This window comes from Macrobrachium rosenbergii, chromosome 48, assembly GCF_040412425.1.
Source record: "Macrobrachium rosenbergii isolate ZJJX-2024 chromosome 48, ASM4041242v1, whole genome shotgun sequence".
In the NCBI taxonomy this organism is placed as follows: domain Eukaryota; kingdom Metazoa; phylum Arthropoda; class Malacostraca; order Decapoda; family Palaemonidae; genus Macrobrachium; species Macrobrachium rosenbergii.
This window is the reverse complement of record NC_089788.1, coordinates 10290625-10316173: the sequence shown is the minus strand read 5'-3', so window position 1 is coordinate 10316173 and position 25549 is coordinate 10290625. Positions and strand designations below refer to the sequence as shown.

At 38.2% G+C, this 25549-nt stretch overlaps 1 protein-coding gene and 1 long non-coding RNA gene across 3 annotated transcripts in view; one reads left to right on the top strand and one right to left on the bottom strand.

Moving 5' to 3' along the window:
* Positions 1–12580, top strand: part of LOC136831250 (beta-alanyl-bioamine nonribosomal peptide synthetase ebony-like) — an 81337-nt gene extending 68757 nt beyond the window's left edge. Inside the window, exons 8-9 of the mRNA XM_067091314.1 lie at positions 11441–11545; positions 11702–12580. Coding sequence (XP_066947415.1) covers positions 11441–11545; positions 11702–11836 — 240 coding nt within the window. The 3' untranslated portion in view covers positions 11837–12580. The remainder of the gene's footprint in view (positions 1–11440; positions 11546–11701) is intronic.
* On the bottom strand, positions 1494–24890 carry LOC136831251 (uncharacterized). 2 transcript variants are annotated; one of them, XR_010850810.1, is made up of 5 exons: positions 24793–24890; positions 18172–18290; positions 11428–11593; positions 8446–8607; positions 1495–8290 (listed from the first exon to the last, which is right to left on the bottom strand). It is a non-coding gene; the product is annotated as an uncharacterized lncRNA (long non-coding RNA). The 2 variants fall into 2 exon arrangements; XR_010850809.1 differs by having other exon boundaries at positions 1494–8607.
* Positions 24891–25549: the final 659 nt, after the last annotated feature.

Here is a 25549-nt window from a genome sequence, read left to right as displayed (position 1 = left end):
CTTGTTTAGAATAGGAGATGCTACCCAGGGTCATTTACTTCACAAATATTCTTGATATGTAGCAGTTGCCAGTTTTGCTGCTTCCATTTGAAGAGACTCTTAAAAGAATTTTCATGGCATGTTAGTCTTGCATTGCAGATTTGACATTTAAGTGGATTGATCTTGCAAAACCATAGTGTTCTTGTGGCAAAACCTGCCACTCAGTTTTTCATTATGCCTTTGCTGTGTGTGAGGTGGATTGCAATCCACTGCCAAATAGGATCCTCTTGAAATACCACTGGCTAAGACCTCGTACACTTGAAGCAGAGCTATATATGACTTGGCTTCCTCTCAAGCCCTTGAAGAACACAGCATTTATGGAGATACAAAGTGGTGTCTAGCAGTATTTGCAGTAACTTGTCTGGTACATAACATTCTTTAATAAGCTTGTATCTGGTTTATCTGCTTGTTAATGATGTTCCTCTAGCTTAAAATGTCAAGGCACTGATCATTAATGGACTGGATGATACCAGAAGTACCATTGATGGAGAAATATCAGGAGGAACTGTGATGGTTGAGATTCTAATTTGTACTTTAGCAGGATCCTGTTTAGATGCTTTTACTGAATGGTATTTCCTAGTGTTAACGTGTGAGTCACATAGATTAAACATTGTGGCATTAAACAGCCATGGACAGTATAGAACAAGAACCTTTGATGGAGAAATATGGAGGTGGTTTGTGATGACAAAGTTTGGAAAGTCAAGCAAATTGGCCTATCATGGAAGATGATACAACTTGGTATTCATTGCAAATACTTACCTGAGTAGTTAGACACTGGATCACAGTACCTCCCATATTCTTGCAAACAATGAGTAATATTTCAGCATGTACCTTCATTGTTAACCAGCATTATATAAACATATGAAAGTGCTTCTTAATTTGTCAGTGTACATTAATTCAAGAGGGTTTAAGGCAAGCAGGAAGGTTACCTGTTTCAGCCTAGCAACATGTTAAGGTATCCTTGTCTGTTACTGGAAGATTTGGTGACTTGAGAAAGTAGGCTCTTCTTGCATGGTTGAACAGTCCAGAATATGGCTGGCTCTCAGCATCATGCATTGCAAGAACAGCGATTTAGAGTTCTCTTTACCATTAGCAGTCTGATGACAGATGTTCTCTGGAAATTTACACATTTCATCTGTCAGTGACATGGGCAAAATCACTGAAGGGAATGTCACTTGACAGCCACTAATGCAACTGTAGCTGCTGCTAGTGAGCTATCAGTACTCACTCCATACCAGATGAGTGGATAATCCAGTAATTGTTTCCTCAAGTACAGTAGTATTCATCTACAAGCCTATATAAATGCTGTCTTTGCCATATTAGAGCTTTCTTGAGACCCTTCAGAGAAGCCTCTTAAGGTATAGTTCTTCTAAAAATGTATTCTTTGAAGTCAACTTCAGTATAGCATGAACGTGCTCAGTATAATTATTAATTTATATATTCAACACTCTATTTGGGAGCTTGCAGAGGCTTAGGCAGTGCAGTAGTTAGAATGATTATACAAAACATGTACACTTTAGCATTCATACCATTAAACTTAACTAAAGATAGCCTATCCTATTGGCTGTGACAGTGTAGCCAAAGTGAATTTATAAATTTTCCATAACAGTATGCTTGCCATAATAATATATTAATTTTAGATAAATAAGTTTATTAGATATACCGTTAAGCTCAGCTTCAAGGGTAATATCTCTTATTACCTTTGTGACCGTGGCATGTAAAGTAGATTTTTAAGTTAACCAACATGCCTAACAGACTATTTATTTTGTTGATTCCACCTTTATGACAGAATAATACCACAAGCTTATCTCAAAGTTTATTTGAACAGTTTGAACAATGTGGAAAGTACTTATACAGATGCTGATGTAGCTGATAACACTTATATTAGCCTCAGAATTCGTGTCAAGTGTGTCAGTGGGAGCTACACAGAGTGACTGATCACACTGTACCCTGACAAACTGGTGTATGTGGATGATCCTTGCATCACGAGGGAAATTCTCCAGGATACTGTTGAACCTCCTCTTTAGCTAGCACAAAGGATAAACGTGTGTAGCAAGGTTCTCGAGAGGCTCCATGACTTTGCTGTTTCCAGAGATGTCACATGTAGAGATAATTTTGGTCTAGATTCGTCATCCTTAGTAGCAGCAGCAATCTCCAAGGAAACAGGACCTAGATCACATTGTTAGTGGTCTCTTAATATCAACTGTATCTATTAAAAAGTTCTCTTTGGGCTGCTTTTGGTCCTTCTGAAAATAAGGAAATTTAAAACTACATTGTGAACACATTTTGCATACAAAGGTAATATGGTTTATTGCTTACACATCAGCATTCTATCCAGTCAAATTGAGGGTTTTATAATTTTAGTTAATAATAGATCCTTATATCTTTTTGGGTGTAAGCTCATAGAAACGCTGTAGCCATTTGGTAAACAAGCTTTTGCTTGTAATTTTGAACAGGGATTTTCCTAAATTTTCCTTTGACAAGCAATTTATCTCCTTTTATTCAACTTTTTATCTTTATTTTGGTGAAGATTATTTCTCTGATATTACTTCATCAAATTATCTACTTTCCTGATGCAGGACATACTCTTGCAAGCAGTACTAAATTGAATATGCATGATTTTCCTTGTTCAGTTTTCATTTTGGGACATTCATTGCTCTTGTTATTTTGTCTCACAGTGATTAGTTTCTTCTCAGATGCCTGAGACACTTAGGTTTTGGGTAATGACAGAGTCTTAGAGGACCAATCTGTCAGTGATTACACATGGAGTCCTACTTTTGTGATGTTGCAGTGGGTATCTTTCTTTGGAGGCTTCTCAATAGATCTTGTAAACCACTGAATTCTTGTTGAAATTCTCCTATGGTGGATTCAGATGCACTTTTCCTCTCCCTAAATGAGAGGTGATGACTTGCAGCTGCTGGATCAAAGCAGCAAACTTTGTGCATTATAGTAGAAAATTGCTAAATTTGCCTTGTAGACATTCATTCTTCCTCCACAGAATAGTTATTGGAAGCTGGTTTATGATCCTCCACAGAATAGCTGTTGGAAGCTTGTTTATGATCCTCCACAATAGCTGTTGGAAGCTGGTTTAAAATCCTCCACAGAATAGTTATTGGAAGCTGATATTTTCTTGGTCATTTTAGTTGATTGTTGTGGTGGTAATTCATCAGTGCCAGTCAGAAAAGGTTTGGGCTGTTAATTGACATGTTCTCCTTAGGTTACTTTTTTCATCTTATAATAGTTCATTTCCAATCATTCTATAGGGAATACAGTACATGAACAAAAGGTATTTTAGTGGAGACAAAGTGAGGGGATGCAATGTACTATATAGTAGTGTGCTTTTGCCATCATTTCAGATCCCTCTCAGTTATTTGGGAGAGTGATGAATTATTGTGGAACACCATAGCCCAAAATAATTTACCAGGCAACATCTGGCACTAACTTCATCAGTGATAGAATACCCAACACTATTCTGGTAGAGCTCAGTTGAATTTCTTCTGTATCTAGTTGAGTTGCTAAACTAATGTACATTCTGCTGGCCTCTACTTTAACTGTATATTGCACATTCCTGGGTTTATTGATTTTTTATGGCTGAAGAAGTTTTAATGTTTGTAGCCAGCTGGAAGGAAGTCTTAATCTCAGTTTCAGTGGGTTGTTACAGCCACAGGTGCCATGACTTGTGAATTCTTCATTTCTGCATAAATCACAGGCATGTCCTGGAAGATTGACATTGGGGATTGAAAGGGTAAATAATGCTCTTAAGTGTGTTAAAAGTACATAACTGTCTCCTCATACAATGTTAGCTGCTTACAGGAACTTCTAGTTGAAGTAGGCTGAAAGTCATTTTTCATAAGCATGCCAACCTAGTTCTGAAGGTCTGTTGCAACATGGAGAGAGTGACAGTGGATTGAGGTAACAGATAAAAATTGCCTGAGAATAAGATTACAGTATATACAAAAGTGTCATGCCCTCTTGAATATGATGCTTCCAGTCAAACTCTTCACCTTCCTCATTTGTCCTGCTCTCAGCTTGCCAGTACCTTAGGCTTCAGGTCTAATAGGGAACCAGCCTGAAAGTATTGTTCAGGAATAGTAAAATAATTAACATGGCCTCTGCTTATGGTGCCTTCATTCAGATTCTTCCCTTTTCTATTTTGTTGTGCCATCAGTTTGTTCCAGTCTGATCTAATAGGTAATCCAGCTGAAAATCTGGACCTCAGTGAACAAGCATTAGTTACAGTTATACTGTGAGGTTCCTCCCTTTCCCCATATTTTCTTCTATCAGATTGTTCCACTTGGGCTTTGGCTCTAATATGAGGAACAGGGCTGACAATATTTGCCAGTGTGAAACAGCTCCAACCATGCCCTTTGTATATGGATGGTATCTCCAGTCAAACTGTTCTGCTATCAACCTTTTCCACTCGGGCTTCTGGTATATAATAGGGAGCCTTGGCTAGCAGTCTTGGTCAGTGTGAAATTTTTAATCTTTCCTGAATTAGAGGATAAAATTTTTGCTGGATTATCATTTTTTCTCATGCAAGGTCCTCAATTGGAGCATTGAGAATTTAGGCCAAAGGCAAAGTGCTGGGCCCTGTGAAGTCGTTCAGTATTGAAAGGGAATTTGGGAGTAGAAAGTTTTGAATGGTGTAACAGGAGGAAAACCTCACAGTTACACTACAAAACAACTGGTAAAATAGAAGGTCCAGAATTTTATTTTTTCTTGTAGTTGAGTGGTTTATATAGTATGCTTGCTGAGGAAACGAGACATGAAACAAGCTCATCTACAATGTAGGTTCTTTATTAGTTAAGGTTACAGTGCAACAAGGACAATGCATGGATACAGTTGCCACTTATCAGTATACTTGTACAGTTTTTGTTGTAACATTTGTCATTGTATGAAGATTATAGTATCTAAAACTCCCTCCCCCCCTTTCACACTCAGTCCCATCTCGAGCAGGTTCTTCATCTGGAAAACCTGGGAGTTCTACATGGGGTTACAGGACAGCTGTTGGAGGACTCTTTTTGTGTCTATGTGAAGGTCCACAGGGATGTGGGGTAGAGGGTCAGCACCAAGGGTTGGTACTGGGTACAGGACGTATTGGTTCTTCCGGTATACTCGTCTGCTGGGAGGACGTATTTCATAGTCCCTTGACCTACCATGGCTCATGACGATCCCAACCTGAGAAGTTGGATCGAGGATCCTGACTGTCCAACTTGTAGACTAGGTAGGGGCCATGAATGGTGATTGTAAGACCTCTGTACAAGTTTGAGATTCTGGCAGCAGCACAGCAATCGCAGTCCTTGGCTTTCTTGAGTCATTCTTGCAAAAATGCTCCCGTGTGCCCTCTCATCCTCAGTCAAAGTAGGTGGCCATATAGGATTTGTGCAGGGGAGCAGCCCATGAAGTCTGGAGAGATCCGCAACTCCAAGACACATTTGAAGTCTTCACAGTCCATGTTGCCAGAGGGTGCCATCTTCTGTATAAGATACTTCACAGCGGCCTCGACATGGCCGTTGGACTGCGGGGAAGTAATGAGACAAGTGCTCTCCTTCGCTTCTATAATCCCTGAATTCGCAGCTGGTGAATTGAGGTCCACCATCAGTCGTGAAGCGAAGTGGGACACTGACCTCCCTGAAATGTCTGCAGAAGATCCTTACTGTTGAAGAGGCAGCAGTGTCACTGTAGCATGGGGCAACCATAGGTCAGCCAGATCACGACAAGGAATGACTTCCCTGCGATGTTGAAGAAGTCCACTAACACAGACTGGCAGAATAGGATGGTCGTTGTTTTGAAGAGGTTCCAGCTGGAGGCTAGGTTGTAAGACCTGGTAAGGCTCAAAAGCTTGGACATACTTGCGATGTCAGAGTCGATTCCTAGCCAGTAAACAGTCTGTTGTGCCCATCATTTTGTGGCTTCTATTCCTCTGTGACTGTCATGGAAACGTGATAGAGGGTGGCAGGAACTACAATCCTTACTCCATAAAGTACAAGTTCAGCAGCTACTGAGATGCTGTCCCATAGTTTCTAGAATGGGAGCAATAAATTATTAAGTTGCAATGATTGGCCGGAAATCCTGAGAGCACTCCGTCTCAGTGACGGATGTATGATAGGTCCTCCCTCGCCGAAGCACGAAGATCTTGAATAATCCTGTCGAAGTCCTCACCCATCTTCTTGGGCCACTGCGTGAGTGGTGGTGATGGTCCTGATATATGTGGCTCAACACAGTCGGTTACATCCTGTGGTGTAAGCTGGCTGATGGGGGCATGCAATAGGGCGTTGGGTATGCCGGGCTGCTTGCCAGCACACCACACAGCTGTGAACAGATACAGTGAGATTTTCTCCTCAAGACGCAAACGGGGATTCTCGACATCATCCAATGGGCGTGACTGTTGGCCACTGGTGCCAATTCTCAACCGTCTGTCATCAACATAAAATGTTGAAGACCTATCAGGTACAGTTTGCATTTGGACATAGCCCACAGGGTACAGGATAACAACTCAATTTTGGTGTAGCACATCTCAGCATCTGTGAAGAAACGAGAGCCACACTGTACTAAGCAGAATCGAGTCTTCCATTGGCGAGGTCCTATAGAAGGGCATTTCCTAGTCCATTGAGTCAAGAAGTATCAGTCAATAGGATAACTGGGAGGGTTGGATCAAAGGAGGTAAGGACTGGTGGGCTAGCCAGGGCAGTCTGCACTCGGCAAAATGCTCCATTCTGATCCGCAGTCCATACAAATGCGTGCTTGGGGCTCATAAAGGGGTCCGAGAAGCCGAGCTGCGTTAACTATCTCAGGCGTTAAGTCGGCCAATTGATCCACTAAACCCAGCGAATGAACAAAGATCCATCAAGTTCATCAGTGTAGGGAAATCCTTAATTGCTGCTACTTTGTCGGGGTGTGCTGAAATGCCAGCCTTGGAGATTCGAAATCCACTGGAGGCAGCAACAACAAATTTGTCCTAAGTGTGATGCCAAACTTATGGCACCTCGTCAACATCTCATGGATTCGGCGTAGATGTCTGGGGAAAACCTTGTCGAACAGCAGGATATTTTGGACTACCTTCATGCAATTCGCAGGGCCTTATCTCCTCGAAGGCAGTAGGCATCTCCTGTGGCCACAAATCCCAAGTTGCATTTGCCAGTACCCATGCAGGGTATCTGCAGTGAAAAGCTTGGCCTTCAGATCAACACTGCCGATGCTAGACAATGGTAAGGTTGATGGACGGGCTGAGCGTTTTACTTGGGTGTTGAGGTTCATGAGGTCAACGTTGATTTGAACGCCTTTGTCCTTAGGTACTGCAACAAGCAGTTGACACCAGTCTGAGGATTCATCACTGGCGGACTTAATGATACCCTGATCCACCATGAACTCGAGCTCTGCCTTGACTTGTTCCAGGAAGGCAAATGATATCTGGGGAAGTGCATTGATAGTGAAAGGTATGGCATGTTCCTTGAGATTGATTCACATTGATAATAATCCTGTAGAGAGGTGTTGGTGTCAAGGGCTAAGTTTTTCAGTCAGTTTATCATCCCTGATTCCCATGAGGGTGATTATCTTCATCTGGGTTTGTTTACAAACTGCAGATCTACCAGGACAGATGTCTACTTCCTCTGCAATGTCCTTGAATGTAAAAGTCTTTCAGAGTCCCCTTCTAACCGTTTGCAGAGTAGCAGCTCCCTGAGATGCAGATTCTTGTTGGTTGCAAAGGCATTTGATGTGTTCTTGAAGGGCATCCAAGACTTTGTTGACACTTAATCCGGTGTGTAGGGTGTGCTTGCGGATCCCTTGTCTCTCCAAGGCAAGACACATCCTCATCTGGATTAATTGTTGCTCTCTGGGTAACTTGGACAGATCCACTATGACTTGAATAATTGTCGCTATTCCCAATACATTTGAAAAGTTGTAGCTGGGTGGAGGGGGTACTGACGGGGTCGCTGCACCCATTGGTGGCGAGGTAGGAGGCACACTGGGGCTTTCTGTACTGGGAGGCCTAGCATTGGCAGAAGCCACTGTAGCGGTCTGCTTCCTGTTGCCTGTGAACTTTGTCCTCCCCTCTCTGTCACTGGACCCTCAGTTCTTCCTGTTTTCTTCTTCTCTCCTCTTTTTCTCCTCTTGTCTGGTCCTGGAATGATCCTCGATCCATGATTTCTCCAGGTATTTTATGAGCAAAAGGAAATCAGCTGACTGGGATACCATCGTCTGGGGACTGTAGATGGTAGACAGGGTCTTGTGGGGTGTTGTCACGTTCATCCTGAAAACGTGGAGAATCCATTGTGAATAATGTTCTGTTTACCCCTACACAGGCTTAAAACAAATTCTGTGTACAGTATCAGTATTTTAAGTGCAGTGTGTGTGTGAAATATTGGCAATAGTTGGCTCATTAGCACCACCGTACACTGTACCTACCAGCAAATAAAGTCAAGCGGGTAACTGTTAGTATATGGTCCTCTGTTGGTTTTCTTACTTTTGCTGTATGAGACAGACTTATCTTCGCTTGCTTTTTGTAACCTCTTCCTGTGATTCCTTACTGCGCCATGTTGGTTTGGACACGATGTGAAACAAGCCCACCTAAAATGTAGGTTCCTTATTAGATATACAACAAAGAATGAGTGTTATAGTACAACAAAGAATGAGTGTGAGCAACCGAACTCAGAGAAGGGAAGCAGCATACTGCTGGGCATTGGATTTCAATGTTTTCAGTTGCCACTTACCAACAACATACATGTGAGGCAAGAATACAGTTGCCTTTTATCAATATACAATGTTATATACATGGGACATGGGAGACAAGAATAATGGTATACAGTGACAAATACATGCTACATATAGACTGTAGTATATAATCAACGTTTCTCAGTAGATTATAGTATATAATCAACATTTCTGAGAAAAGTCAAATTGGAAAGAGTGCTGGCAGGCCTAGTTGAGTGTCCTTCTGTGGCTCAAAAAATCCCATCTTTCCCTATGATGGTCTGGTCTTCTGCTTGCATGTTATACATTGACTGGATGGAGTAGGTTATTTCAGTGCATTATTAAACTGTAAGTTGTTTGAACCAAAATGTAGTCGTTGCCTTCTTTTCACATGGTACCGGAGCAGTTACAATTTTCTGCTGGGTTATGGTAATCCAGTGCTGGTCAGTGTTGCAGGCATTTCTGGCAAGTTGATGAATCACAAATGAATGGTACTTGGACATCATGCTCTACTGATTATGCATAAACTCCATTGTTATGTACAATTCCTTACAATAAACCACGACACTAAGATTGCTTGCTATGTTCTTGACTTTGGTGGAGTAGCAATATAGATAAGTCAGTCAAGGAAGATAGGTGCCTGTTATTGTACCTGGAGCCTAATTCTGGTTTGTTTATGCCTTCCTTGTCATATCCTTGTAGTCACTAGTAATTCAATACGTGAAGGCTTTACCACCTCTGAGAACTGTGTTCAAGTTGTTGGGTAAAATTTTTTATCAATGACTAGCTGGAACACACTGGTCTCACACACATCTTCTCTCACATGGCAGTATGTGTGTAACCCATGATAAATCCACTGAAGGTTCATTACCTTAATATCAAGGCCTAAGCATAGTAAGTGAACCACCTTGAAAGGTCTGGGGAAAGATTCATTAAAGTTGCCAGGAGATATGCCACATGGTGTAACTAAAGTCAACTTGATTTGTATATAATCCAGATCTATAAAGAAAAGTAAATAAAAATTTTACAGGATGCAAATGAATTTTGAAGGACTGCAGAATTTGTCTACTCGAAGAAATGTATCTCACCAATGAGTAAATAAAGGTAAATGCCACAAAGGAAAAAGTGAAGCAACGGGATGGTTGTTGCTAGGCCTTTCAACATAAGATAAATATAAAAGTAAGTTTATGATACACCTCAAATAATTAACAGATGGCATACAGATATCCCTAAGGATGGGGATTATAAAGGAACAAATGCACTTAGAATCCAACACAGCTGAAGAATTAGTGGACCTACCAAAACAAAAGGTCAGTTCTGGTGGTCAGTCTCTTCCCCTGTATAATCTTTTAATTGACTACTTGCTTTTTTTTCGAGCCGTAGGGCCTAATCTTTTGTAAAACCTCTCAAAGATTTACCTTTGTTTTGGTAGGTCCACTAATTCTTCAACTGTGTTGGATTTCATGTGCATCTGTTCCTTTATAATTCCCATCCTTAGGGATATCTGTATGTCATCTGTCAATTATACGAGCTTTATTGTAAACTAACTTTTATATTTCTCATCAGTCTGCTAGTACAGTAAAGGACCATTGTGTCGAAAGGCCTAACAACCCCTCCGTTGTTTCACTTTTTCTTTGTAGTACTTGCCATTTGATCACATTACATATCTTCATGATTCATTTATACACCAAAGAGTAAATGTAATTCCATAGACATCTGCATTGGCTTCAATACATCAGATTGTGTGGGTGCACTTGTTAGAATGCACGCTTTACTTAATTTCCTGTTAATTTATGACATGCCAGCAATAGCAGCTGCTCGTGCGAGAGATTAGCCCTTAATGTCATAATTAAGGTAGAGGTTTGATCGTTGAGGTCGGGCATAGATTCTCCACCAGAGAGGATACACTGGACCATTCTCCACCAGAGAGGATACACTGGACCATTCTCCACCAGAGAGGATACACTGGACCATTCGAGATGTTCTGTCAGCTGATGCACTTCCACTCTTTCCTTTGGACTATGGTATTCCTGAAGTTGAGTTTTGATACTGCTTACTCAAGACTACAGTCCTTCTGGATCCATATGGCACTCAATTTTTCACATGCACATTTTACTAAAACAGCCATCTTAGGTTGTCTTGGTAAAATTTAAATCCCTCAAGGTTTTCGTTATTAAGGCCTAAATGACTTCTTACCCTTTCTGCTCTTAAGCTTTCCACAACTGCGCTTTCTGCGCTTAAGCTTTCCAAAACAGAGAATGAAAGATTCTGTAAGACAGCATACTTTGTATGTTGTCTCGTCCTGTTCTTCTCAGTCAGCTCATACCAGATTGTAACATGAAGTCCCAGTCCTTGTGCGTTAACTTGTACAGTACTTTTTCTGACTTAATTATGAACTACAGTACTTACAGTGTGCAATGTAGTGGTTCCTTCGACTTTTAAGCTGCTGTTCAGAATTTAGTTTGTCTGGCCTTAATGGTGGTCACAGTCATCAAGGACCTTGTTAAAATTTAAAATATCAATAATAAAATCAATCACTTGTAGGTTGCAAAATCAGTTTTCTATAAGTTACCCATTGATTAAATATTTTCATCGAAATTTAAAAATTTATGCAAACATCAGCAATAACTTAATCCATCCAAAACTGTGCAAGGGTTTTTCCAACAGGTTACAATCACAGAACAATAAATAACTCACCATTTTATTGCAGGATAATGTAAGACTTGTGCTTCACCTGGAGAAGGAACTTTTGAGAGTATCTCAAACAAGACAGTATCATGGTGTGTTCACTGTAAACTCAAATCCTCTCAATCAGGTAAAATGTTTTTTTCTAAGCTCCTAAAGTCTATGCTGATTCTAATTCCTGAAAAAGATATTGAGATGTCAGTATTTCAGGTGAGCCATATTTTATTTCATTTCCAAACAACTTGAAACACTAAATTACTGCATCAATTAATTTTTCTGTTTTCAGATGTTATGTGAAAACTACCTAGGATATCGACGGCGAGGCACTGTGCGAGTGGCCTCCTTTTGGTATGAAGGTCGACAGCCTTTTGGAAGACTTCCTCATGACCTGCTCCTTGTGGCCATGATAAAATCAATTTGAATGAAAGCAGTTCTCATGACCTAGTATTCTAACTATTTGAGCTTCCCTCATTCCTCCATATCTTCACTGTCTTGAGCCTCTGTACTGCTTAGCAACCATACAGTGTTTGTATTATGCTTGTGATATGTCTGACTGTGGTAGTGACTGTTATCTGGAGTAATAATGTCACTGTGTTACGTGCCTCTGTAATCAGCTGTTATAAATGTATGATGATAGATTCCGTAGTAGATGAATATAAAAGTACTTCATACCATATAAAGTACTGGTAATTTTAGAACTCCATAGTGTCAATTGTAAATATGTAATGTGTAGTTGTAAATATAAATTAAAAATGTATTTTACTGTATTTTCGTATTGAAAACAAATATAAAAGTTGGAAACCTCTGCTAAAACACAGAACAGGTCACAATCAATTGGTACTTTTGAGACTATTGTAGTGTTCTTGTAATGGTAGAACATTTGTGATTATTGATGCAAACCTTGGGTAGCTATTTCCTTTAAGAACTTACCCTCTAAGAAGGGTAATTATTTTCTTTTAAGAATTTACTCTCGAAGAATTTTACTTTTATCTCAAACTTCAAGTTTAGAAAAGTCTGCCCATGCCTCCATGTTTCATTAATAAGTTGTTGCCAAGGTGTGATTGGAACTACACAAAAATTGCAGCAAATTGGAGGCTGGAAACTAGTCTTACATTGTGTTACAATTATTGTACCATATATTTTGTAATTAAAACTAATTTAAAAATTACTGTTTAATTTGTCATTACTTTTAATCCTCAATACCAATATATTTTTGTAATTGCATTTTCCTGATAAGTTGCTGGATGCTTTGAAATATATTGCAGAGTTTTGGGTCATTAACTAATGGTTATGTGCTTTTAGATATTTCACATTACATGAAATTTTATCCCAAGAATTACATATAGTACTATACTGTGCAAACACCACATGCCAATACAGCAAACTACAGTAACCCTCAACTACACTTTAATTATCAACTCCATGATTATGATGGGTGTTTTGCTAGGCTTTACTGATAGATATGAAACATTTTAGATTATAATTATTTTGAATGACTACAGTTTACTTTAGGCTTCAAGTTATATGGAACCTCTGTTAGCTGTGGGATATGTTAAATGTTCAAGCGTAAGCTACATAATAGGGTATTTATTACATATTATAATTTTTTATTACTTATCAAAAGAGCATAATCGAGTCTTCATTATTCATCAGATTTGGCTACGCACTTGTCAAAAGCGCAGACCCCCAAATCATTAAGTTTAGGGTCTATTTTAACGGTTAACTTTCCAAAATAAAAAAAAAAACTATCTTCACAATAAGTAGTTTCTAGCTTACACGTGATTTAAAACATTTTTCTAATGAAAGAATATTGTTTACACAAAAGGGTGTACATGCATGTTTTCAAGAACTTCAAAAACTGTATGGTTTTAAATGGTTAGATCTGATATTGTAAAATTTAGGATGACAAGCCAAGCACTGGGGCCACTTTGGTCATTCAGCGCATTGAAGAGAGGTAGATGGAATGGTTGGACAGGACAGAGATCCAGAAGATCCTCGAGAGGAAATATCTTGGGTCTACAGGTGGAACTGGGAGATTTATGTTAGTAAGACTTATCTAAATCAACGCTACTAAACATTCAGGGAAATGTAAGAAAATTATTATATCTAATGAACAAAATATGAAATGCATTATAAACCGTTTTATTGGTTTGACAGGTTACAGAATACGAAAAATTAAACTACAAATATAAAAAAAAAATAACAGTTGACTTGGAAGAAAATATTTATCCTAATGCCAAGAAAAGCCACCTGCGGTAGAGCGAGCCAAAACTCGTTGCCTGAAAATAACTTTTGGTCAGAATCGTAGACCATCCTCTTGAAAGAACAACTGATTCAGAATAGTGTCACATTACATTCTTAACGCAATTGATTTGTACAGGCATGGAACAATATGCGATAGATACTGTCAATGAATAGAACAATTATCTGGCCACGCTGTCCTTCATAACTCGCCACTTTTTTATAACTAAAGCTCACCATCCGGACACATCTTTTAAGGTACCTGTCTCTGAATGGTGATGGATTGACTTTATAAGTTTATTAAAAACTCTAGCAAGAGTCACTTGTCTGAATCTTTATAGCGCTCTGGTTACTAAATAGTGGTAAAGTGAAAGTCTGCCACTTTCACCTTGAACCGATAAATTCGGGTCGTACTTTACGTATTCCACTGCATATTCATCAAGCCCAGTAGTGCGAATTGGCTCTTATCTTTTCAACAGCGTTTGATGTTGAGCCATTTATTTGACCCAGTTCAAACTGGTAGAACAGGTGCTCTATATAGCAACATTAAGGTTGTTCGGTAAACTCAAGTTATATGGGATACATTTTTTCTATTTTGAAAGTATCTTTTGGCTAATATTCATGCAATGTATAGACAGTTGAAATGTATCAAGATTAAATGTAATTGTTTACAGTTTGGCTCATAGAAACTGACTGCTGCCATGTATCAAAAGATTAAATGTAATTGTTTTTCAGTTTGGCTCATAGTAACTGACTGCTGCTCGTATTTAGTTCAGTGCTAATTATTTTTACATCTGAAGTCTTGATACAACAGGACTGCTTCAGTTATTTCTGCAGAAAAACTGAAGTCTGCAGAAAAGGTCCAAGATGGATATATAGAACTATACTTTCATTATGGTTATGACAATAAAATGAAAATTGACAAATTAGGTTAATAAGAATATGTACAGTACATTCAGAAAATAGAAAATAAGTTAAATTTAATATCTAAAATTAATCTTAAATGATGAGTGCAGTAATGTCTGCACCATCTAAAACTTCAGACAAGTTCCCACTAAGATGGAAATTCCATCACTGGTAACTGCACTTGACGCAAAGCCCCAAAGTATGCTCAACTGATACCTCATTAGAGCGAGTACACACGGACACTGCTACCTTTTAAAATATACTGCTGGGTTTACGGTACGAGTGCCCAGCCTTCAGCCAGCGTAAAACAATTTCTTGCCAACTGTTTGTATGGAGAATGCCCAATAATTTATGCTGCTTCTGACGCTATTATATTTCTTGTTGTTGGCTAGTTAAGGGGTAGTCCACCTCTCGTTATTTCCCTACATCATGTGTCAAGTCCAATTAGGAGAATTCATTTGGTACGCACTTGGAATAGAGCTGTCAGCTCTGCTGTATACGCCGATACCCGATCTGATAGTTTTGCCTCAAACGTCTTCAAACAACTGCACTGTGAATCCAATCAGATTTAATATTGTCTGTATACGTCTTTTGTTTGGACTTTACATTTTGCATAATGTTCTACAAAGTTAGTCCCATCTCTTCTGACTAGCTTTCTTTTTGAGTAAAATGAGACTTCTGGTATGATCTATGAAGAATATACACCATTTTCTCTTTAATGATTTGAAAAGTTTTTTCACAAACACACCACTGTTGTAATAAAAGTTCAGAGGATTTCTCACCAGACCTTACAAAGTTCATTGCCTACGAATTTTGAAGGCTGGGGCAGTCAAAACCAAGAGTTTGAGAGCACATCTTAAGAGATCCCTTCACGTAAACTTGTCACTGTAGGTCTCAAATGTTATTTTTGAGTTTTCATATAACATGGCAAACAATCTCTGGAACTTTTTTCTACTAGACACTTCAGTCTTTTTCCGCATATTCACTTGGCCTATTAGGCTATTGGAAGCTAGGTATGAATCTAGCATGCAAGTCCCACTTTATTTGCATATTGCGTCTACCTATATGATGGCAATGTTTAAGAATGCAGTGGGTATGTAAACTAGAGGATGTGGAACTGGAATCTGAATAAAAAATTTAGGCCAGTGGCCAAACGCTGAACCCATGAGGTCATTCAGCCCTGAAAGGTTACAATCAATGGTTTCCAAGCTGTAACAGGCGGATAACTTCACAGCTGCACCATGAAACAATCGTCAAGAGAGAAAAAGATGGAAGAAAAATATGGAGGTACAGTGAAAGGAATGAACGGGGTTGCAGATAAGGGACGAATGGACGCTTAGAGTAATGCCTACGGCGCACTGCGTGAGGTTCACCGATAGTACGAGCCCCTCTACGGAAAATGACTAAAATTTACCAGAACTTTAGCACTGCTGGTTATTCAATTTTTAACATCGCAAAAACGGACAAGGAGCAACTCAAAGCTTGGAGAATTTTTTCCTATAGTGTGGGGGATTATACTGGGGTATCATACCTGAAAATGCAGTCTAAGAAGTTTGAATTATAGTATATGGCCGCAGATACAACGGTTTTCAATTATTACATATGTAACGTGTTCTCTATTGGACGCTAAATATTAGAATAGTTTTTGTTCAGCTCTCATTAAATACAATATGAACTTGAGGATCAAGCGTCGAGCTTTTACCATGACCCATTTTGGGTTAAAATCAATTTTTCAGGCTTTTGATAGAATGTTAACCTGTCTTTTGTCAAATTATCTCCCTTGTCTACCACCAAACTACGTTTATAAGACTGATGTACACTTACCTTACGGGCTGCCCTAGGAATATCTAAATACCCTAATTGCTTACGTGCTTAGGAAGTCGTCAGTCAGTCAACATCAGACCTAGCACTAGGAGCTTAGCATAATAGACTTTCACCTCACCCTACCACAATTACGAATGCTATTCTAATTCTAGAGTGATCAGAATTCCGTACAACCCCACCCTCCATTCTTCGAGTAACTAGAAACAAATATTAAGCCACAGTCGTTGACACCTGATATGGAAAGTAACAAAATGAACTGTCAATCCTAGTTTAGCTTACTGCAGCTATTTAAGCCCATCATGAGTAAGCAGTTCCTCTGAAGTGGCCCCAACCTAACAGCCATGCATTAGAAATTAACGATAAAAGTACCGTTGTCTTTCGAGGTTGAGGGAAATCAGCATTTCAATAGAGGGATTTAATTACCAAAATCCTATGTACGTGAGCTACCGGGGTCTAAGCGATGTCAGGCAGGGCAGCCGATCAAGACTGCGGTCTACCCCAGAGACAAATCAAAGTCCTTCAAAAGAGGGCATCGTGCTTACCACATACAAAAATGTGGAAAAAAAACACGTTAAAAGAAGGATATAAAATCATGGGGATGGTGGGCCTTTACAACACTTGACCCACTAACAACCAATACTTGAGGCTACGATATGTACTCCACTAACTGGACCAATACTGGAGGCTACGATAATCACGTAATATGTCATACTTAGAAAGGCCTCGTCTTGCCACAGCCTGAGCAGTGTGTTTCACAAACTTTTTGCATTAGAAAAAGCGTGAGCAGCGTGTTCTGCATATGTATTGCATTAAGAAAAGATCCCTCACATGGAAGTTTAAAGACAAAAATGAGAAACCAGTTTAAGAGGTTTTAAATAAGTTGAGCCTGAAGCATCAAAGCCCAGGTCCGGTAGCTGATTTAGACTAGTAGCCTGGAAGTTTCCTCAGAACAATTACTGTAGTTGTATTTTCTAGGTTTCACTATCCCTTGCTTTAAGCAATTCTTACATTCTGACCTATTATCTAAACCAGAACTACATGAAAAATTTCCAAGTTTTTTTCCTTGCAAACATTAACTTACTACTGTCCCTTAGTAATCCGCTACAACTGCAAAGACTACAAACTATGTATATCCAACTCAGTGCTTGTTAGATCTTCACTTCTAGCCTACGACTTCCCATATTTAACTCATACGTACCTTCTCACCTTGAAGGACAAATACTTTCCAAATTACCATCATCTGGTCCTAGATTTTTCTCAGGCTATTTCTGGGCACTTTGTGAGCCATAATTTAATTCATATTACGTTTTTAAAACTAGCTGCTGATGAACGTCATTCAACTAAGCATGGTTTTTCTTTTTGTAAAGTTTGCTTTAAAAAAACTACCATTTACAATTTTCTCTGCATAACCATCAGTTTTCAGTGGTTTATGCAAAGATTTTTCCATCATACATTACTTCAGCATTCAGTATTAAAGCACTTAACCATTAATTTTTCTTGTTCAAGTTGACAATTCCTGCTTTCTGTATGCAATAGACAAGGTCGAGTGTTCAGTGATTGAAAAAATTTATATAAAAAACTTAATATTCGAAACTAAAGTTTCTCCCAAAGGTTACCTAAGCTCCCCTTGTGACAGTTACTTTTAGTGTTAAGACACCACAACTTACACCGAAGAGTATTTCAGAAGCTACATCGGCCAACACCAGGTAAAGGACAAGAAAACCCAAGACTAAACTATTAATATACTGTATTTAGTTTAAACAAGATTTTTGTTACATCTCTTACTTGAATCAGTGTTCAAGACCCTTAAATACGTAGGGCAGATCTTGGGAGATTCCATTATGTTGAACATTAAGATACCACGTGCGATAGACTGCTTCGCTTGTCCATTCTGGAGTACAGATCTGGAAAGTAAAATACCAGTTACTCCTGAGGCACTTAGGAAAAAACTGGTAATTTAAAGCTATAGGCTTTAGCCTATAAAACAGTTAACTACCAAAAACATTTTTGAAACATGCTTAAATTTAAAATTTCAATTCCAAAACTAAAATGGCATTACAGTTTATGAAGGGATAAAAACATTCTTTGTCAATCTTCATAGAACTTTTGACTGCCTATTTTTGTTCATGTATTTTTACAAATGCTTTTTTATATATGTTAAGCATTCAAATTCAAGCTTTAAAAGAATTTTCAGCATTCACACAACTCTAATCGGAAATCGAAATATGGATAAACACTAATAAAAATCTAAGATTAGAAAGCCAATATTAAGGATTTTTCATATGGCCTGCATACGTTCCTTTATTACCCACCAACCCCCCTCCTTTACCAAACTCATTTAAACTTACTTTTTGTTAGCCTTCCAAGTAAATGTTCAATTGCGGTATTTTGCAAGCTCAACCTCATTACTAATAAGCCCACCTGAGGTCTAGCTATAGTAGGTTTATACATGCTAATTCTGTTGCTAAGCAAAGTTTACTAAAATCCCATACTTCTTTCAGCATCAATGTCAACTTTGAACCTGTTTATTTTATGCCAAACGTTTCGCTAGCCGTAACAGATAACTGCACAACAATGAACACTGCCATATACCTAAAACAGCCTAAAAGCCTACATCGCAATTACTCCAGAATTAAAAGTACAAACATTACAACTTTAAATATATGCATTAGTAAATACTAAACCTAACATTTCTGTTCGAACAAATAGTAAGAATAGCCCTCCAAAAAAACTTGCGACTGTAGTCAAATATTACGTTTAAAAACCCAACTTAATTCTGGCATCAGTAGGAATCATGCAAAATAAAGTAAAATCCAAGAACATAATCAACAGACTTCTGAAATTCTGCTACCAGGCCACGCATTGAGGCACTTTGCATGGTAATTCTGCTATGAATCTACATAATGGGGCACTTGGCATGGTAATTCTGCTATAAAGCCACGCAATGGGGCACTTTGCATGGTAAAAATGAATAATTACCTTTTAGTGCAGGAGAAGAGCAGAATATTCCAAGATTATCCCACTGATAGCTAAAGCTGAACAACGCAAATCTCTCAATCTGCACCAAGTTCTAAAGCATGAATTTGTACATAGCAAGGAACAAGTTTCAGAAGTAAACAGCACATTGCACTGTGTGAAGGTTTAAACTATGGATGGAGCTCAAACTATTCAGCCAGGCAAACTAGCGTGGCATTGCTCAAAATATGCTTAGATGTAAACAAGGAAATACAGCAAACGCGTACTGCAGTAGCATTGCACTTTACAGCGTGACTTTAATGGTTAGAGACTTGCATTTTTGCTTTACCAAAAACATTTCTATACGCATTAAATACCTACTTTCCATTTCTTTCACAATCAGTTTATGAATGAAGTTTAGGGAGAGTATTGTGAAAGTTACGTGAAATACTTAGTCTTTGGTTTTTTTTTTTTTTTAGGGGGGGCAGCTACCCTAGTCACTCATCCCCAAAACTAAACCATTCGCAACTCTTGGACCTACTAGTGCATAACCGAAGGTATGAGAACTAGAGCTGAAAAAGTAAAGCTAAGAAAACATCCTCTTGGGTGAAGAGTGCCATCAAAAAGTTGTGTACAGAAAACTTAAAAATTAAGACTAGAAAATAAAAATTTCACTTTATTTGCTGAATCAGTCCTTACCAAGGGGACCGAACTACAAGTACTTCAAATTTCTTAGAGGAAAATCTTGAAAGGATGACTGAATGATCATTAAAAAAAAGTTACTTGAAATAGAGGCAACGGTACAAGCACTTTACATAATTCTCACTTAAAGCACTGGCATCAGCAACAATACTACTTACTATTGAGAAAAAAAAAACAAAACTAAGGAAGTTATATCTGTCGCCCTTTGCACTATAATGAAAACCACTATCAGGAACTTTTACACTTAGGTCTTTGACAAAAAACTTACTTTTCAAAGACTGGGATTTTAAAATATTCTATGAACATTAGAACAGTAAAGAACAGCCCCTTTTTTAACTATGAAAATTTGAGAAATATACAAAATCGAAACATTTTCCCCTTTAAGATTTTCTTAAAACAGTCTACATAAACCACCAACAATCAATCCTGCTCAAGGACAAGGAAGGATCTGGAACTTAAAAGCTACCAAAAACAACGTGAATACTCCTTACAAGCTACTATATTAAATGTACGCAGCAGACTACGTCATAAGCGGGTGTATTACCAAATTAAAGTACCACAGTCTAAAATACTAATATACTCGAAGTCTAAACACACCCTAAGTGAGAATTTCAATGTAGTATCCAGATTAATTAACCATTCAATTAAAGCATGTTTGTCTTACATTTTTACATTTCATAACAGTAATAACAATCAACTTGAATTTTAGTCTTGGAACTGGAGAATAAAAACTTTGAAAACTACCATGTTATCACTTCAATACTTTACTCAGAAATCCGAAATCACGGATCATTTACCAGTACTTTCCAAGTTTACTTCATGATACGAATTCTCTCCAGACGTCATGAAAACGTCTTAAGCCATGGACAGTGAGAAATTTAAATCCAGGTTATAAACCAGGAATGCATAACTTAAAACATAACTGATAAAATCAATGAAACCTATTTTATGCCGTTTGTGCTTCCTTTACTAGAATACTGTTCTCCGGTGTGGAGGTCTGCTTCTGCCACTTTGAGATCTAGTGTTCTAGTGGTTCGTGGTGGTAAGTTTTAGTAGCAGTTTTCACTTGGACCATCGACGGATGGTCTCTTGCTTTACTTTTTTCATAAGTTGTATTTCAACAGGTCTTTCACATTCACAATCAATCCTTGATCCCCTTTACCTGCCGAGAGCAACCGGATTCACTGATCAGCAGCACCAATATACAGTAAATGATATCGCTGTCGAACTTCAGTTCCATAGGTCCTTTATTCTTTACACCGTTGGCACTGTGGAACAACATCCCAGAGGATGCCGTTCAATTGGAACTTCAGAAGTTCAAGCGAAGATGCTATGCATTACTACCATAATACTCTTCCGTGCATTTTATTTTCTTTTTAATGATTTTTTTCTATCATAGGTGGCTTCTCTTCATTATTTTACTATTTCTTTCTAATGACTACTATATTCTTTGGAAGCTTCAATTTAAAGTCAGTGCACTTAACCAAGTATTTGTCCCACGAGAACAAGAGTAAAGCTGTTTACCTTTTGGGTACGCAATCCATGAAAATCCCCCCAAAAATTTAAATCACACCAAACAACTAAGTTATCACGTTAGCACTCCAGGCTAAATAAAAACTACGTTTAAAAAATTAATGAGAAAACTCATTAACATTAACAGCAAGCCTTTATGGGACCATGAGAAATTGTGTAAATTATTAAAACTTGGGGTTTAACTTAAGCTGTTTAAGCCAGTTTTACATTAAGGAGAACCAAGAAAACGACAAATGAAGTGAGACTCCCCAGCCACCTCTGGAATGTACCACCAGTAACATGACAGATCCAGTTTATGACTAAAATTTATAAAGTATGAATGTATAAGGACTTAACTCCAAATATAGGCCTTGCACCTAAAACAAATTTCAGTGAAGTAATGGCACCTAACTGGCTGTCAAGCAACAGCCCCCAAAATCACAGCGAATCGAACAGCCAAGTGTTACAACATCCAATATCAACTTGCTCCAATCACTTTAAATCAAGTTAATCCACAAACCGAATACGGAAGTTTTATAAAGAAAAATTAACATACTTAAGACACCATTGACAATTTATGATCTGATAAAATGCCCAGCAAGTCTATCAAAAAGACCATTGACAATACAGGATCTGTTAAAATGCCCAGTAGGCCTATCAAAAGCAAGCTAAGCTAAACTTAGTATCCTAAAGAAAATACCCTTTTCAACGTGGCACGTTAATTTTCATATCTATGAATACTATCTAGGACGCAAAAAGCTATATCGAAGAAAATTTGACACTTAATATTCTGTTGCAATATAACATCCGAGAGCTCACACATCAGAAAGTGCCCCAAAATGATTAAGCAGAATCCAAAACCTGAACTCTTGACCACTCAAGAATATGCCACCCATACCAAGATACCAAGGAACTAAATTAATGTTTCGAGCCGAGAAAACTGCTTTAAACTTACAATGCACTTAAAATAGTATGGAATGCCCTACTTCCAATCAATGAGCCCTTCATACACACTCATCACTCCACAGACCACCTCCGGTATGCCATGGATGACTAAGTTCAGAAAGCTTTAAAGAAAAAAAAATCCCCATGGGGGTTAGTGCCATCAGTGCACCTCATGCTGTGCACTGTAGGCATTACCTAAGGTTCTTTGCAGCATGCCTCCGCCCCCTAGCTGCAACCTTTTGTTACTTTTACTGTACTTCCTTTCATATTCTATCTTCCATCTTACTTTCCACTCTCGTAACAATTTATTCATGGTGAAACTGCGAAGTTTTCCACCTGTTACACCTTTCAAACCTTTAACCGTACATTTCCGCTTCAGCGCTGAATTACCTCATAGGACCCAGTGCTTAGCCTTTGGCCCGAATTTTATATTAAGTTCAATGCGAATGAAAAACTGAATGGGCATTAACTCCCTGGCAAACCTAACGCCATGGAGACTCATTTAAACAGTAAATAACGAAATGTGTAATCTGCAATCCTAATGTTTCCTTAGTCATTACTACCCACTTTCTAAAATAGCCATTTGATACTGAACACTTTACCCAGTTACATTAATTATCTTACTAGAACTGCTGAAATTGTGACATCAATGGCCGTTAAAAAATGCAATGGTTACAAATTTCCGTCAACAATGGAACTACAGATAAAGACGCATGAGCACCTCATACAACCTTACTAGCACCTATTTCGGTTTACTAGTTCCAGATCTCCAGAACCATAATTTCTGGTATCCAAACTTACAATCTACCCTTCAATAGTGAATTCTACATAAAGAACACAAAATACGGTTAATATTCAGGTTATTTATCTGTAAGCTTAGAATTAATCGTACAAAACTTAGCTTTTGTCGAAAGCAGTAAGTGCTAAGAAGCTCCTCCCGTGACCAACTAAGTTGACAGGGACCAACAAACTTTCCAGGTAGCTTACAACCAAACACCAAAGTGACAAGCAATTGTCAGTGCCACAACGAAAAACTAAAGTGCACCAGCCTCACCTTTCCCAATAGAAAAAAAAAAAACCACCAGCATTACACCTTAATACTTTAAATTCTCCATTCCCAACAGTCACATTGTACATCAATGGCACAAACTAGAGTGCTCTTTACTAGAGACAAAACATTTATGAAAATTAACCAGTAAGTACATTAGCCGCAAGAATAAGGATTAAAGTCACGAAAAACCTTAAGCATTACTTTAAAAACTCAAAACCTTATGTTACGGATTGATGCACCTTAAAAGTTAACCAGTTTTACTCTTGTGGGGTTTTCAAATAAAGTTTACCACCCAATTTCACCTATAGGCTTAATCCTTGGAAAAATGGGGCGAAACAATTTTGGCAGCGACTAGACAGGTAATGTCACGTGGGCAATTAAAACTAACTATGATTCTACAACTTAAAACCCTGCATTGCATCAGACCATACTAATAAAACGAACATTTGTCAGAACTTTAAACCAGATTGCTTTGAGGAACAAACAAAACAAGTATGCATCGTAAACATCCATTCGGCGCTGTAAGGTAGTTTTGAAAAGCACTCGTGCACATCGGTATTAAATAGTTGACATTTCACAAAAGGCAGTTATGCGAGCGGCAGTGTATAACTAAACGCTTGCTGCAATACCTTTGGATTGCTTAACGATAACTACAGTTTCGCTTTCCGACCTTACTACGAAGAGTAATTTCTGAAACAAAATTGATCCTGACGACCATTCAAAATCTAGACAAAGAACAATCCAGACTACGTCGGAACCATTAATCTGGCCAATAAATTATTCACAACAGCTAATATCTAATATCAAGGTACCAAAATGCCAAGATTTTTCATAGCAACCAGCCAGAGTCCAGTTGAGCCTAAAGTAAATAACTTAATCACACTTAAAAATAAACCAAAGGAAAAATCTAAACCCCGCAGCCAGACACCTTGAAACTAGATTCACAAACTACAACTGAATTACGTTCAATTTATGATTATCAATTAGTCATTCAACGCAGAGAACATCAAGTCTTCACAGTATTACCACAAAAACTTCAGAATTTATCTAAGGTAAACACTAAACGCTTACAGCACCAGGAATTCGGTGCAAACAATACAAGCCAAATACTGCAATCCTATACACACTTCTGGTTAGGCATATTGCTCTATTCTGACTTCGGCCAAAATCAATCAACCCTATCATTGAATAGATTTTCCGTAGCTTCACCAACAAAACTAAATGACCATAGAGACACTAACCTTTGAAATAGTAACCTGAATTACTTTACGTCGCCGGCTCTCATATATAAAAGGACCTTCGCTCGTTCTCTCACCTGAGAGGTAAAGGTAGCCGAAGGGATAACACACTCATACACTGAAACTTACTCTCGGTGCTTGATCGTCCTTGGTGACAAGTGGCGCCATGTACAAATTGGTTTCAGAATTATCAGAGATTGCAGACAACATAGATTTTGATTGTCAGAGTTTTTGTTTAGAAACGTGTAATGTTTCATGAAATTTTAACAATGTTTTCATAAATTTATAATTCTGTTGAGTTTCAAATATGATTTTTAATTGTTCATAACGTGTAACAGAGTAAATAAGAGATCTGTTCACTCGAGGAATGCGCGAGTGTACTCTTCCACATATTTTTTTTTATCTTACTTTCTTTGATAGGTTTATGTTACTGGCAAAGTGGCAGGTTATATGTTACAAGAAATGTCCCTCAGTATAAAATAAATGGCAACCCCTTCATGGTAACTAATACTGATAAAGGACTTTCACTGTCCTCACAGATATTTGTTCGATACTTTCCATGTCTTTTCATTATGATCAATGGGATTTGCTGGTTATTATTATTGATAATAGATATTATGAATAGTAAAAGCCACTTAGTTTTTATATTGGTGATAAATTTTAATCTGGAATTACCAGTTGTAACTTTGTTTTGATGTTATTATTTAAACCATTTTATGTGATCCCTTGAAATGTGGAATGTGCTTCGAGTATATTCTAT